Genomic DNA, 14,843 nt, shown 5'->3' with positions numbered 1-14,843 from the left:
TTTTGTTCACCAACACTTTTATTGCTGCTGCGTAATGTGAGAGCTGGGAGTATTTTTGTTTTCTTGTCTATACCATTATTGTGTTTTATTTATGATTTGGAGTAAAGTAAAATTCCCTTTATATAACCAGGAAACAACATTGTGACTGAAGTAATCAAAAAACAGAGTCTCGAGTCTCACCGAAGCAGTCTCCGAATTATCGTAAATAAAATACAACTGGTATAAATTCAACTCACTGTGTTGAAATGCCTTGTGGTATTTCAGGGGGGAAATGATAACACTCTATTGTTTTGTGTCTTAAATATTGTGTCATTCTAAAGGGTGTGGTCTGGTGTACTCACCCAGTCATGCATTGTTTACACATTATGCTTGAAAACAATGGTTCACATAGCCATGAGTCTGGGAAATGAAACAAGCCCATTGAAGTGCACCATGTGATGTCAAACAAAGCAGTAACTATCAAAATCTCATGAATATCTTCACAGAAAAAGAAAAAGAAAGCCTGCCAATATTTGCTGTTATTTAGCTAGTCTTGAGGCTACTGTACATACGAAGTACCTGTAACCTTAATGCCAATGTAGTACTATTGATTTCATGTTCCAAAAAAATTCTGATTGAAAAGTCAAACATGATCCTAAATGTGCTCGCTGACTAGCTGTGAATTAATTAGATTCATGACCACTATGTATTTTCCTAGCAAGGAAAATAGCTTTTTTAATGAGCCAGGCCAAGCTACAGCCCTCTGGAATGCTATGTATCTAGTCCTGGTTATCAAAAGGGATGTTTGAAGAGTGTGTTTATGTTTCTTTCCCTTTTATTTCACGTATACTGAGGCCTGGCCTGTTGGCTGTGAGCACCTTTAAAACATTCACTTTGTTGTCTACTTGGCTTTTTTCTTTCTTTCCCCTGCTATCTCCATTTCAAACCTTGTCTTGATTCGTCAGTCTTGTATCACCTTCCAGTGATGTTTCCTCTGTGTGTAGGCAGGTAACCTAATGGTTAAGAGCGTTGGGCCAGTAACCCGAAAGGTTGCTGGTTTGAATCCCTGAGGCAACTAAGTCAGAAATCTGCCGATGCGCCCTTGAGCAAGGCAATTAACCCTAGTTGCTCTGAATGACAAAAATGTCAAATGTGTTTCAGAGAGAGCAAATCAGGGTTATTTGGTAAGTGTTGCAAGAGCAGAGCTGACTATATGCTGTCCAAACATTTTTAACTCCTGAATTTGGCACCTTTCAAAGGCTCTTCAGCCCACCCTTCCAGAGAGATGTAAAAGCAGCCTTTGATTTCAGCTGTTTACATGGCAGCCAGGCCTGCTTTGCAGTCCCTTGCGGTAGGGTCAGTGCGTCTCATTGGAGAAGAGCTGAGGGTAAAGTATGATAAGCCTTTAGTCTGACAGACTTACAGACTCGCGTGCTACGGTGTGTAATGACAAGCCCACAACAAATACAATCATGTTACATTCCCTCTCATTTTACATCTCTCTATCGTGTCATTGATCAGACTGACTTGACACCCAAGATGGCATGGAGGCAGAAAATTGCCAGCAGGCATATTCAAGTCTGCCTAAAGGGACCAATACATGGAGATCAGTACTTCCTATGAATTAATGGGAAAGTACAGCAAATTGCTGCTGTTGATTGATTGGTATGCTACAGTAACCAGGGATTTCAAGATTTTATACCTAATTAATCTACAACTCATATTTCCAGTTCAATTCAAGTCCCTATAGTGTCTGCAGAAGGGTTCTACTGAGTTATTACAAGTAGCCTACCCTGTCCAATCACCAAACAGCTCACTTTGCAACTGTGAAGAATTACCTTTCCTTTTCATGAGACATCTCTAATCCCTCCCTCCGGTAAACCGGGTGAGTATAGCGGCACAAGTGTACCACTTTCTATGAATGATAGTGATAAGTGGCACTGTCATTGTGAATGGGTCTCAAAGGCTATGCCATTTTTAAAATTAATGCATTTCATGGATCTAGTCTATACATATTCATCTGATTCAAGTTAATCAACAATTTAATGCAACACAAATTCAACTGGATACACTTTCTGTTCCGTTTGGATAGAAAAAGACGCATGAAAACGAAGCAGTTGTAGCACTTTGCCAACATTAGGGGGAGCCTGCTGTCGGTCTCAGAGCCTGCGGAGCAGCCAAATCTCTCCGAGAGGAGCCGTTTGAATAGGTGACAATGCTGACGTCATGGACGTTCACTCCACTCACGGAGAAACAAAGTATCCGCAAGAGTGAAGGGGTGAGAATGGAGCCCGTGAATCCACAGGAATAATAAGCGTCTCAAACTGCTTTAAAACTTGAACAACTCTATAAACAAACATGGATACATTTAGAGTTCGCTTCATACTACTCTACTCTTCAATTCTAAGCGTCGGGGCTCAATTCACGACAGGTAAGGAAGGATCTTTAAACCTTTTTGTGAGAGAGACTGTACGAGCCGAGCGTAGAGGAAAGTTGGTGGTGAATGTTTTTAGTTGGAGTAATTTAAATTAAGGTGTGGACTGTTGCATTTCGTTGATCCGGAAAAACTTGATACACAAGCACAATTAGCCTATGTCAAGTCTGATAGCCTAATGTTTGAGATTGTTCCGAATCATTGCTCCAAAATCGGGTCCGATTTCTGCGGTGGCTTTACTGTAGGTATAGCGAGCAAGTTACCGTTCAGAATATACGGTTACGTCCCAAAATGTTGCCACCTAGAACGAAAGTATTTGAGTCTGTCCTGACGTCGCTGCATGCACCCATAGACTATGTCGCCAATTTGAAAAAAAGTTATCGGATCCTTGATTTCTGCATGATCACAACATTGAAATGGTCAATTTGATCATAACAGGCAAACATAGCAGTAAACTGCTTGTTGTGATTTCGCATTATGTTGCATACTGTAGCCTAATGAAGATGTTGTGCAAACCTGAAGTCGTTGAATAAACACCAACTGGCCATTTAGGAACTTTACGCCAAGAAATGGCTGGCTAAAGGTGAGACTGAAAGTAGGAGCCTGCTGTCTCTACTGTTACCTTAAATATGGCATGATATGGTTGTACAATAGGCCTAATTGACAACTTTTTGGACACGAGAAAGACTGGTCCTTATACGAATAGGCTACAATGATTCAACTAGGGGTATATAATATATGATAGCCTAATTCTTCCTTATTACATGGAACCAAAGGTAAAAGTCAGTTTGTTTAGAAACATGAATGAATACAATGCAACATTGTGATTACAGATGAAAGCTTTTTGCCCTTTTGAACTTTCGCAGTGCCCTTTAAATAAACAAGCAGATCAGTGGAACCATACAATAAAGCGTCACATATTACTCTCAGGGTAAAAAATATATACTATTTTTTTTAGTATGTCTCAACTCTTGAGGGTCCAATGTGTTTCACCTTCAGTTGCAACTAAATTTCATCTAAATTGACAAAACTGTAGTTCTTCATAAGTGCTCTAAAGATACAACCACAAATAAACCACCAGTTTTAATGGCTCAGTCACTCATTTAAACGGATTCAATATTTTTGTAACCGAATGTTTAGGCTCTACTATACTATTTGGAATGGTAAAACATATTATTAGCTTTTTCTGTTGTGTAAATTAAATCCAATACATCTCATACTGTGTCCCAGGGGACTTGCAAAACAGCAGGAGGGGGGGGTTCTATAAACCATTCAAAATGTTAATTCTAAAGAAACCTGATAAATGCTGTTTGCCATTTAAATAGATATTTATTAATTCCCAATCATTTAAGATTGATGTTTAATGTATATTTTATATTTGTATTGCAATCGATATGATCTCTTTTGAAACAATTTTCCCATTTTTGGAATTCTTATTGAGAATCTGATGTGTTCAGATATAGTGGGGTCTGAAATGATTGACACCCTTGATAAAGATGAGCAGTAATGACTGGATAAAATAAATAATTCAAATACTGAGCTATATTGTATGGTCAAAAAATGTGGGAAATTATATAATTTCATACTAATACAATTGCTCAGAGAAAGAGATTTTGTTTAACAAGTAATACATTATTTTCACAAAAAGATAGGGGTCAGAATTATTTACACCCTTAAAGATTCTTATGAATAAAGTAGTCAAAAGTGTAGTATTTGGTCCCATACTCCTAGCACGCAATGACTACATCAAGCTTGTCTCTCTACTAGGGCTGATCCCATTTAGATTGTTTGGTTGATTAATAAATGTATGGCACATGTCTTGATTGACACCTGTCTCAGTGGACTAATCCATTGCGGAGGCCGTGGGGGTGGCACACCAGTATCACCAGTAGTACATTTACTGTTAATTCCCATAATTTCTCATTTACAATGTTTGTTTGGTTACGGTAATTTATGTTAATATATTATTATTACAGTCTTACTGTTGTGATTGTAGGAGTGGAAACATTGTTTGTATAGCGCACAACCTATGCTACACTTGTGAGAAACAAGTTTTGGTTTATTTCATTCCATTTACAAGTTGTCAATTTATTCATTGTGTTTTGTTTGGAGTGCTCCTGTCAATGTTGAGTAAGAACGCGCACCTGATTACGCATATAAGTAGGACTAGGCTACCTGGTCTTTTTCCATTTGGCACTCCAAATGGAAAAATTTGCCGACCCCTGGTGTAGCCTATTACTGACAACTTCGGGAGCGTAATAGCAGAATTTGTGAAGGCATAGCAGCGGTGGGAGGAGGAGGTTCAGGAACAGGTTTTTTTCTTATGGTAAAGTTGTCTTGATCTCTGGCTCCCTCTTGAGTCATTTGTCTTAATTATTTAGTCACAGTGTGCTTAAAGGATCATACAAGCTCAGTAGCCTACATATAATTTATTTTATTAAAACACAAAGGATGTGTATATATATATATGGAAAAATACAAGTTTAAACAATTTGATTGGTTGAAGGAACAGACGACTCTTGGTCAGCCAAGATTTATTTAGTCGGGGACTGCCCTAGACTCTACAAACTTGTTGGATGCATTTGCAGTTCATCTCGGTTGTGTTTCGGATTATTTTGTGCCCAATAGAAAATGAATGGTAAATAATGTATTGTGTCCTTTTGGTGTCACTTTTATTGTTAATAAGAATAGAATATGTTTCTAAACACTTCTACATGACTGAACTGACTAGAACTGACTAGAACTGCAAATGCATCCAACAAGTTTGTAGAGTCACAAGCTTGATGTAGTCATTGTGTGCTAGAAATATGGGACCAAATACTACACTTTTTTTTTTAACCAAATACAAAACTACAGTATTTACAAGAATCTTTAGGGGAGTCAATCATTTTGACCCCTACCTTTTGTGTTGTTGGGAGAAAAAAAAATGTGTTATACAATCTTTCTCTGAGCAAATGTATTAGTATAAAATAATATACATTTTTGAAAAATGAGCATACCATATAGTCCTGTTTTTGAATTATTTATTTTAAAGTCATTATTGCTCACCTTTATCAAGGGTGTCAATAATTTCAGACCCCACACTATATGTAGCCCATAATTGTTACTTTAGCCTCTGCCTCTATAACCTTTTGGCCGTAGTCTCTTTTTTAAAAATTGCTGATTAACTAAGGGCCTCCATAAGTCTTTGCTCTTCAAAGCGCGCGCACACACACACACACACACACACACACACACACACACGTTCTCACATATCTGTTTGAGTGTAACCTGCATCATCAGATTAATTCACCACTGGTTAGGGGTTGGAAATAGAAAATACAGCTGTCTATATAATTGCAGATTAATTAATCAGAAAGTCTTAACCATGGATTAATTACATTAGAGTAATCAAAAACACACAATGACAAAAGGCAAATTACACATTTTCGAGATTGATTCGTAAATGATGTGATTATGCTGGTGGTATTATGGAAATGATCTGGAAGATCACTTTACATAAATGTACAATGTCAATTTCATAAAGCAATGCTCTGCGATGAGAATATACAAATCGGTGTGCTAATCCACTTCTGATTTATTTGCTGTTTGCTTGCATCTGGCCGCAGCGCAAATGGGACAACCGGTGAAGGGTGAGTTACAGAGCTGTGCTATCATTCCACAGGAGTCCCTGTCCTGATTAATTGTGACCTGATGACTCCTTGGCTGTTGGACTATGCCACCTTGAATGCTCAATATGGTCTCTGTGCAGATGTGTCACTGCATCTCCCGGTTAATGGCTCTCTCCTCGGGAATGGCTCGTGACGCTCTCACATGATCTGATTATTTCTCATATATATATATAAAACAAACCATTTTCAAAACTTTTGCGGGCTACAGATCATGTGAGTTTAGCCGAATACCACACATTCATTTGATTGTGACGTCCGTGGGCGATAACATGAAATAACAGCTGTTGTTGCAGATAAGCAACACGGTTTCCTTCATGAAATGCATGGAATAAATGGATTCTTTTTGAAACGACATTCATCTGCAGTTACCCTTCAGTGTTTGCGTTGTAAAATCACTGTGGTTGCCTAAGTAATTACAGAGAAGCAAACTCATTTAGTTGCCCACCTATCTGAGAATCAAGTGTGAATGACTCTCGGGAGAGATGGCCATTAACCAAAAGGTAGACACTGCAGGAGATGAACAGCTGTTACTGGGTGAGGTGTATTCAAAATGGACCCCTAATGAGAAGAACACTATTGATGCTTTCATATGGTGAGTCAGCGCTAGAAATAACTAGCCTAACCTTACTCTTATTGGTTGTTCTGACAAACAATTCATCATAGCACTTGCATTTCCAGTACATTTGTATGTTTTTACTTTGCTATGTTTGTGAATTTGGCACAAGAGGGTGAGTTTCTCCAAGGCCTAATAGGATATCCTTCACTACATCTCAGCTTCAGGTTTTTTTTTACGCACACAATTTTCCCCTAGAGTATGGTTAGTTACTGCATGCTTTGTCCAATGTCTACATCCTGGTCTGGTTTAACCACTTCTTTAAAAAAAAGGCAACTTGGTGCCATAAACTACTATGTCCCCCCATTAAAACATAGGCCATGGTAGACAATGGTCTTGTCTGGTGTGTGAGGCAAAATACAGAGAGAAAGACACCCCCCACCCCGCTATTCAATACCAATAAGACTCTTCTAAGATTGGAAGTTGCTGACCACTCAGTGCAGCACTTGCAGTCGTATATCTTCGTTTTATTACAGGTTAGGTGACAGTGAGAGAAGTTGCTTATCTCAGCATCTGTGAGGGAATTGTATGTTTTTTTTATGCATGGCCTCAACAAAATCTATTTGCAGCATGCAGCCACTTATTGTTCCCTTAGTTTTCTGAAGTTTTAGATTATGCATGGTGAATCAATACCTGACAGAACGTGTCAAGTGATTTTGCAACAGTATGGATTTTTAATTTTGTTTTCCTCAAAATCAGCAGCTTTTGTATTATTTCTCCCCTTTTATTTATTTATTTATTTATTCAGAACTTCACCTGTAAGGGTTTTGTCACCGTCTTACCCATCTGCCAGTTTTTCTGGGGATTATGAATGAATAAGCAAGTTTCTTCTTGTTATAAACCCAACAGACATGTTAAACCTCGGCCACTGCCTTGAATAATCCATCCAATGACCCTTTTACTGTACAGTATTACATGTCTGCAGTGTTTCTAAGGCCCTGTGCTCTTGTTGTTTATTTGGTGCCTGCTCAGACAGATGTATTCTGAACTGGACTTAAAGGAGCATTTCATCCCTCTTCATGCCCACAGCAACACGGGCCATGGGCCTATTGTAACACGCAAGGCAACAAAAGCCTTGTGGAGTTGCACTTGAAGCTCTGCATGGGAGGACAGTGTTAGTGTGTTTCTGCTCTCAGCATGCATCATGCTCCTGTCTGCTGGGTATTTGGGGACAGGGAGAGATGCTCTGCAATTGTTCGTGTTCAGTGCCCTGGTGAATGTCTCAGACCCCAGTTATCCCCAGTCTTTGTCATCACAGCACTTTGGAGATTAAAGCTGTAATGGTGTTTTTGGTGGTCTATTCTGATGCCTGCCCTTAAGCTTCTTTTGAAAGCTGACTGGACTTTTCCTAAGGGAGACTGGGAGAGAAAAAAAAAAGTCTGACGGATTAGATTTTTGGCATTTTGTTCTGGTTGGAGGGTTTAAGGAGATCGAAGTATCACTGCATTGACTCAATTAAGATGATCATACGTCATCATACATTCAACATCCTGTTCTGGAAAGTGCAGCTCCCATGTCCTTAATTTGACAGAAAAACAACTCTCCATTAGTCTTGTCACAATACCAGAATTTTGACTTCGATACCAGGTTTAGTATCACAATTTTCGATACCAAAACGATACCACTGCAAAAAAAGAAGGTATATTTATTAGCAGAAGTCACAGAATGGCACTTGATCCAGACAGAAACTCAGCTACTGCTCTGTTCAATCGTTGGGCATCTTTTGAGTTCAATATCATTACAGTTGCATTTTTAAAAAATATACATTTTTTAAAAACATCTGAGACAGCCATGTATGCATTAATGAATTATTTTAATCAGTCTAACTACACAATGGTAATAATTAAAGTAAATCTCTATTAATAAACTGGGTAAATATATAGCCTAAGCCTATCCAAAATACAGGTGAATGCATATTCAATAGGAGTGTGTGCATGTATTTAGTTATTGAGCTTGTTTTGGCTGATGTCATGGGAATACAGATTCCATTTGGGACTTATTTGATTGTACTGGTCAACAACATTTGCATAGAAGTAGCTTCTTCTATAAAAATGTGAGCTGTCTTTAAAAAAAAAAAACAGTAATGACGTTATTCACGAGGCAGTTTGCTGAGGCAATAGATAATCTTTGGGAGAGGTGTGAGAGACACTGAATAGTGCTCGCCAGCTTGTAGTCATAAAACTCAGAAATGAGTTGCCTCTAATTCGAAAATGAATGGGAAAAGAATAGGGTTTTGCGATAAACGGCGAAAATAGGTCTGAGGTTGACACATATCAATCAGTAAACATGACCTTTATGAATTATGAAGCTTTTATTTTTTTTCATAAATGCTTCAAAATTCACAAAAAGTGATGTTAGCTGATGAAGATAATCTCAATAAAATATATAAGATCTCCTAAGCCTGTGTTTACCTCAGTCCTTATTTTCTGCGTTTATCCAAAAAAAACATTCATTTCAGGATTTGTCCAACGAACCATGGCGGAGTTAGTGCCTACAGAAAGACGACATTACGATTACTCTCTATAAGTGAATGATATAAGCTTTTGGTGGCAATCAGCTTTGTAATCAGGATATTTAGTGTTATGGTTTGAATATTATCACAGAGTACCTGGGTAGTGAATTTATGTTCGCTTTAGCTGTCAGCTAGCAAGGAAAGTTAGCCTACAAAGCTGGACGCTACCGGCATCTTCTTCCATTGTAAAAGTGTTCTTCAACATTTCTACATGCCGTGTCGAATTATTGAAGTGTGTTAATTTCTGTGCATCATGAGTGGGGATTTAATCATTGCTAGCCTGCACAATGTTACGTGGAGCAGGCACGGTGTTCTAAAATAAGGGGTCAGCTGCGCTGATTGACAGGCTTTGATCAGTGAGAAACATTTGACAGAAGTATCAAAAGTAACACAGACTCTAGTACCAAACCATTTTTTCATGTTCTAATATAGTTTTGTTATAGGCCTACCGTGCAACAGTACTCTCCATTGAGGTTGACTTCAATTCAACATGGTCTAAATTCTGTCAAATGGTTGCGTTGGACAAATTAGAAAATTCGAGGCCTGGCCAAACTCTGTGATGGAAACAGGACCTTTTGGTACAATTTTCTAAATGTTACACCACCTCTTGGATTCGGTCTTATGTAGCAAATTTAGATTTTTTTTTTTTACATTGGATAAAAGTAGAGACTCAGCTACAAAAATGGTATATCATACACTGCATTTGAGGAACGATGGGAAAATAATTCTGCTTTGAAAGTTGATCAACTTGTAAACTCACTTTTGAGAAAATGGCCTTTGAATGTTTTGGTATCTAGTGAAGAGCTCTTCTTTATCTACACTCATTCAGATTCGTTCACACCCTCTCAAGCTTTAGCCCCACCCATCTCATTTCGCTCTCTGAGCGCACAGTTCATGCTCTGGCTGATGATTTGTTTACCTGTGGATAACATGAAAACAGCCTAACCAGCTCTGCTGGCAACAATTTCATTACACTTTTTTTGCAGACGTTTACTGACATCGGCCATATGCAACAGGTGTTGTACACACGTCATGTAACGTTAGCTAACGAGCCAGCCGGCTAACATTAGCTAGTTAAACAACAATGAACACAGTGCCAACAATGCCACAGTGCTGGGAGGTAACTAACCAGGTTCAATGTTAGCTAGCTAACATTAGGCTCTAACTAGAATAGCAAACGGCACAGGGATACGAATAATAGCGTCAGCTAGGGAGCCAGCCAGCTAACGTTAGCTAGCTACCAGTACACTTTAGCTTAAGACATATAGCTAGCTTGCTAGGTAAACAATAAACTTAGTTATGTAAACCATGTTTAATGTCACTCACGTCACGTAATGTTAGCTAACGAGCCAGCCAGCTAACATTGGCTAGTTAAACAACAATGAACAAAATTAGAAATGTGTAATATCTGAAAATGTAGCTAGCTATCTTACCTGTATACATAATCATGCATGATGGACGCATCTCCCTGTCAGAAATGCCAAACCACAATTGCCCTTAGTTTGAAGATGTAATCCAGAGAGAGGTGTTTTCTCCATCTCTTTAGCTATCATACTCTAATTCCACTGATTTCAAAGCGTGATCCACCAGAAAGTGGAGAGCAATATTTATGCAACTCTATTATACAATACATTTTTTAAAACCTGTGTTTGACAGGATTACCAACAGCCTGACAAGCTCAAATAGACAGAAGCCCTCTATATGGCAGACCAATGACCAGCCCACTCATTATCTCAGCCAATCATGTCTAGTGGGAAGGTTGCAACCTTCTTCTGTGGCTTAAAACAAGGCTCGTAATATAACAATTTTATTCCTATTTACAGATGGCAAACAAGTTTGTTATTAAGGCACATGAAAGTTCACATGTTTGAGAAGGCTTTCTGCCCCCAAAAAAACATTTTGATAAAAAAACATATTTTTTACGTTCAAACGGCTCTCCTGTGAAGTCGTGACTTGGGACATACTATTGTCCCCATACTTGGGACATACTAACTAATCAGGTCACAAATGCCAACGGATAATTTGTTAGTTTGACATGGTGGGATAGCTTTGTGTTGGTAAAATTAATTCTGCTGGAAATGGCGGTGGAAACGCCTTTATCAAATCAAGTCAAATTAAAGTGTATTTGTCACGTGCGTCGGTACAACAGGTGCACCTTACAGTGCAATTTTAAGTAAAAAATAAGTATTAGGTGAACAATAGATAATTAAAAATAAATTAAAACAACAGTAAAAAGACAGTGAAAATAACAGTAGCAAGGCTATATACAAGCACCGGTGACTATGCATATATGATAAACAGAGAGTAGCAGCAGTGTAAAAGATGGGTTGGCGGGTGGGGGGTGGCGGTAAACAATGCAGATAGTCCGGGTAGCCAACGTGTGGCGGCACTGGTTAGTCGGGCTAATTGAGTTAATATGTACATGAATGTATAGTTAAAGTGACTAGGTTGCCATTTGATTTGTTCAGGACTCTTATGGCTTGGGGGTAAAAGCTGTTGAGAAGCCTTTTGGTCCTAGACTTGGCGATCCGGTATCGCTTGCCATGCATTTAGCAGAGAGAACAGTCTATGACTGGGGTGGTTGGGGTCTTTGACAATTGTTAGGGCCTTCCTCTGACACCGCCTGGTGTAGAGGTCCTGGATGGCAGGCAGCTTAGTCCCAGTGTTGTACTGGGACGTACGCACTACCCTCTGTAGTGCCTTGCGGTCGGAGGCCGAGCAGTTGCCGTACCAGGCAGTGATGCAACCAGTCAGGATGCTCTCGATGTTGCAGCTGTAGAACCTTTTGAGCATCTGAGGACCAATGCCAAATCTTTTTAGTTTCCTGAGGGGGAATAGGCTTTGTCGTGCCCTCTTCATGACCGTCTTAGTGTGTTTGGACTATTCTAGTTTGTTGGTGATGTGGACACCAAGGAACTTGAAGCTCTCGACCTGCTCCACTACAGCCCCATCAATGAGAATGAGGGCGTGTAGTTCACAATCATCTCCTTTGTCTTGATTACGTTGAGGGATAGGTTGTTATTCTGGCACCACCCGGCCAGGTCTCTGACCTCCTCCCTATAGGCTGTCTCGTCGTTGTTGGTGATCAGGCCTACCATTATTGTGTCTTCTGCAAACTTAATAATGGTGTTGGAGTCGTGCCTGGCCATGCAGTCGTGGGTGAACAGGGAGTACAGGAGGGGACTGAGCACTCACCCCTGAGGGGCTCCAGTGTTGAGGATCAGCGTGGCAGATGTGTTGCTACTTACCCTTCAGGAAGTCCAGGATCCAGTTGCAAAGGTAGGTGTTTAGTCCCAGGGTCCTTAGCTTAGTGATGAGCTTCGAGGGCACTATGGTGTTGAACACTGAACTATAGTCAATGATCAATGAATAGCATTCTCACGTAGGTGTTCCTAGTGGGAAAGTGTCCAGGTGGGAAAGGGCAGTGTGGAGTGCAGTAGAGATTGCATAATCTGTGGATCTGTTCGGGCGGTATGCAAATTGGAGTGGGTATACGTTTTCTGGGATAATGGTGTTAATGTGTGCCATGACCCGCCTTTCAAAGCACTTCATGGCTACGGAAGTGAGTGCTACGAGTCATTTTGGCAGGTTACCTTAGTGTTCTTGGGCACAGGGACTATGGTGGTCTGCTTGAAACATGTGCAAATGTTGAGAACAATTTAACTCAACAGTTTTTGTAACAAAACTATCGGTAGAGTTGAAAATGCGATAGAAACACATCAAACATTAGATTGTTGTTCAGTTCGCTTAAACGGAAAAGCACATTCTGTGTGCACACCATCACGCACGGATTTCTATCTGAAATAAGTCAGTTTTGCGGAAACACCACTGGTAGGAAATTGTTTTCAATCCCTCATTGTGAAGAGTAACTAAGGTCTAAGAGGACAGAGGAAGTGGCAAACATCCTGCATATGGATCTGTGGCTCCCAATTGGCTCATGGCGCTCGGTGGAATGCGCAAACAAGTACAGCACAGCCCGTCTATCATATTTTCTTTATGCAGATTTGAGAATATTTGCATGTAAACCTGTCACAAATCAGATGGAAATCTAGCTATTGACAGGTTTCACAGACATGCTGGAGAAAAAACTGTTCCACAGCCAGTGTCTGGTGATTTAAAATAGACATTCAGTCTGTTCTGCCTCATACTTTAACTTCGAATCACGACTCCAATATACATACAGCCAACATATGGTCTAAAAGTTGGCATTCAGTGGTGAACAACAATATTCTTTGCAGATGACTAGTTGAATAAACTGCTAATAGCTCAATTGGATGAGACCATATTTTTGTTGTAGTGTGGAAAAGAATGTATAACAATTGACTGTCTTTAGATTTAGATTTCTTTATAGACGATGAACTACCAAAAATAACTTACAAGTTCAGTACCTCAGAGAACAAATGCTCATTCCAATTGAATGACATGCCACGTGTAGGCTTGTCTGCTCCTCATGAACGACTTTCTGGAGATTTGTCTGCAGATTCTGTAGATATGTCTGTAGTTAATGGTTGAGTGTGCATAGTCGACATGTTGCTACAGCGTGGAGCTGTTGTGTGACTGACTCACAGTGAACTGCCCCACCATCATCGTCATCGTCCTGTCTGTCTTCCAGGTGGAGTGGGTTTCTCCCCACGGGTGGTTTACCTCGTCATCATGTTTGTAGCAACCTGGATACCATGTGCTTTTAGCTGCTGTACACCTGCTTCTGAAAACCTCCCGAGGGCTGAAGTCTCAACATCATATTGAAGTGGAATTCTCACACAGGCACACGAGCTCAGGGCTGAAACAGATAAGAAAAGAAGACTGTTGCCTTTTCTGTCTGGGCGGCTTTATGTTTTCCTATCAATACATCTCTGTCTGGCACTATTGTCTGGATTGTTTGTACAACAGAAACGTTAAGTGCAGAACAATCCTCATTTAGGTAGTTTATGATGTAGCATTTGAAATGTTACAGTACTCCATGTTTATTTCCTCAATGTAAAATTGTATTATAAATTGTATTATTGTATTATGTACATAGCCCATCTATAATTTAGCCCAAATAACTACCTCTTCCCCTACTGTATTTATTTATTTAGCTCCTTTGCACCCCATTATTTTTATTTCTACTTTGCACGTTCTTCCACTGCAAATCTACCATTCCAGTGTTTTACTTGCTGTATTGTATTTACTTTGCCACCATGGCCTTTTTTTGCCTTTACCTAATCTCATTTGCTCACATTGTATATAGATGTATTTTTCTACTGTAGTATTGACTGTATGTTTGTTTTACTCCATGTATAACTCTGTTGTATGTGTCGAACTGCTTTGCTTTATCTTGGACAGGTCGCAATTGTAAATGAGAACTTGTTCTCAACTAGCCGACCTGGTTAAATAAACGTGAAATAAAAAATAAATACAAATAAATATTTTCAAGCAAAAAAAAATGTATAGCATTGCTTAATAAACTTAAGCTGCTTACTTTCCTGTGGAAAAGCAGACCACAAAGCTTAAAACTACACATGATCCTCATGATCACTTGTGTTATTTGTTGAATTTTAGTAGGGAGGCTTTCAAAAAGAGGATTTGCTTGTTAAGTCGGCACAAATTAATATTAATGATATACATTTGATCATGCCCCCCCCCCCCCGTCCG

At 39.4% G+C, this 14,843-nt stretch overlaps 1 protein-coding gene across 12 annotated transcripts in view; it reads left to right on the top strand.

Moving 5' to 3' along the window:
- Positions 1-2,173: 2,173 nt before the first annotated feature.
- The window catches only part of LOC118386835 (receptor-type tyrosine-protein phosphatase kappa), a 156,049-nt gene continuing 143,379 nt past the window's right edge, over positions 2,174-14,843 (top strand). For 3 of the 12 annotated variants that reach the window (XM_052523518.1, XM_052523515.1, XM_052523519.1), the window contains exon 1: positions 2,177-2,410. In XM_052523518.1, coding sequence (XP_052379478.1) covers positions 2,338-2,410 — 73 coding nt within the window. In that variant the 5' untranslated portion in view covers positions 2,177-2,337. Of the gene's footprint in view, positions 2,411-14,843 lie in introns of all 12 variants that reach the window. The other 9 variants (XM_052523513.1, XM_052523512.1, XM_052523514.1 and 6 more) reach the window with 6 other exon arrangements.

This window comes from Oncorhynchus keta, chromosome 8 (genome assembly GCF_023373465.1).
Source record: "Oncorhynchus keta strain PuntledgeMale-10-30-2019 chromosome 8, Oket_V2, whole genome shotgun sequence".
Classification (NCBI taxonomy): domain Eukaryota; kingdom Metazoa; phylum Chordata; class Actinopteri; order Salmoniformes; family Salmonidae; genus Oncorhynchus; species Oncorhynchus keta.
Note: the sequence above shows the minus strand (reverse complement) of the source record. Positions and strands in the feature narration are given on the sequence as shown.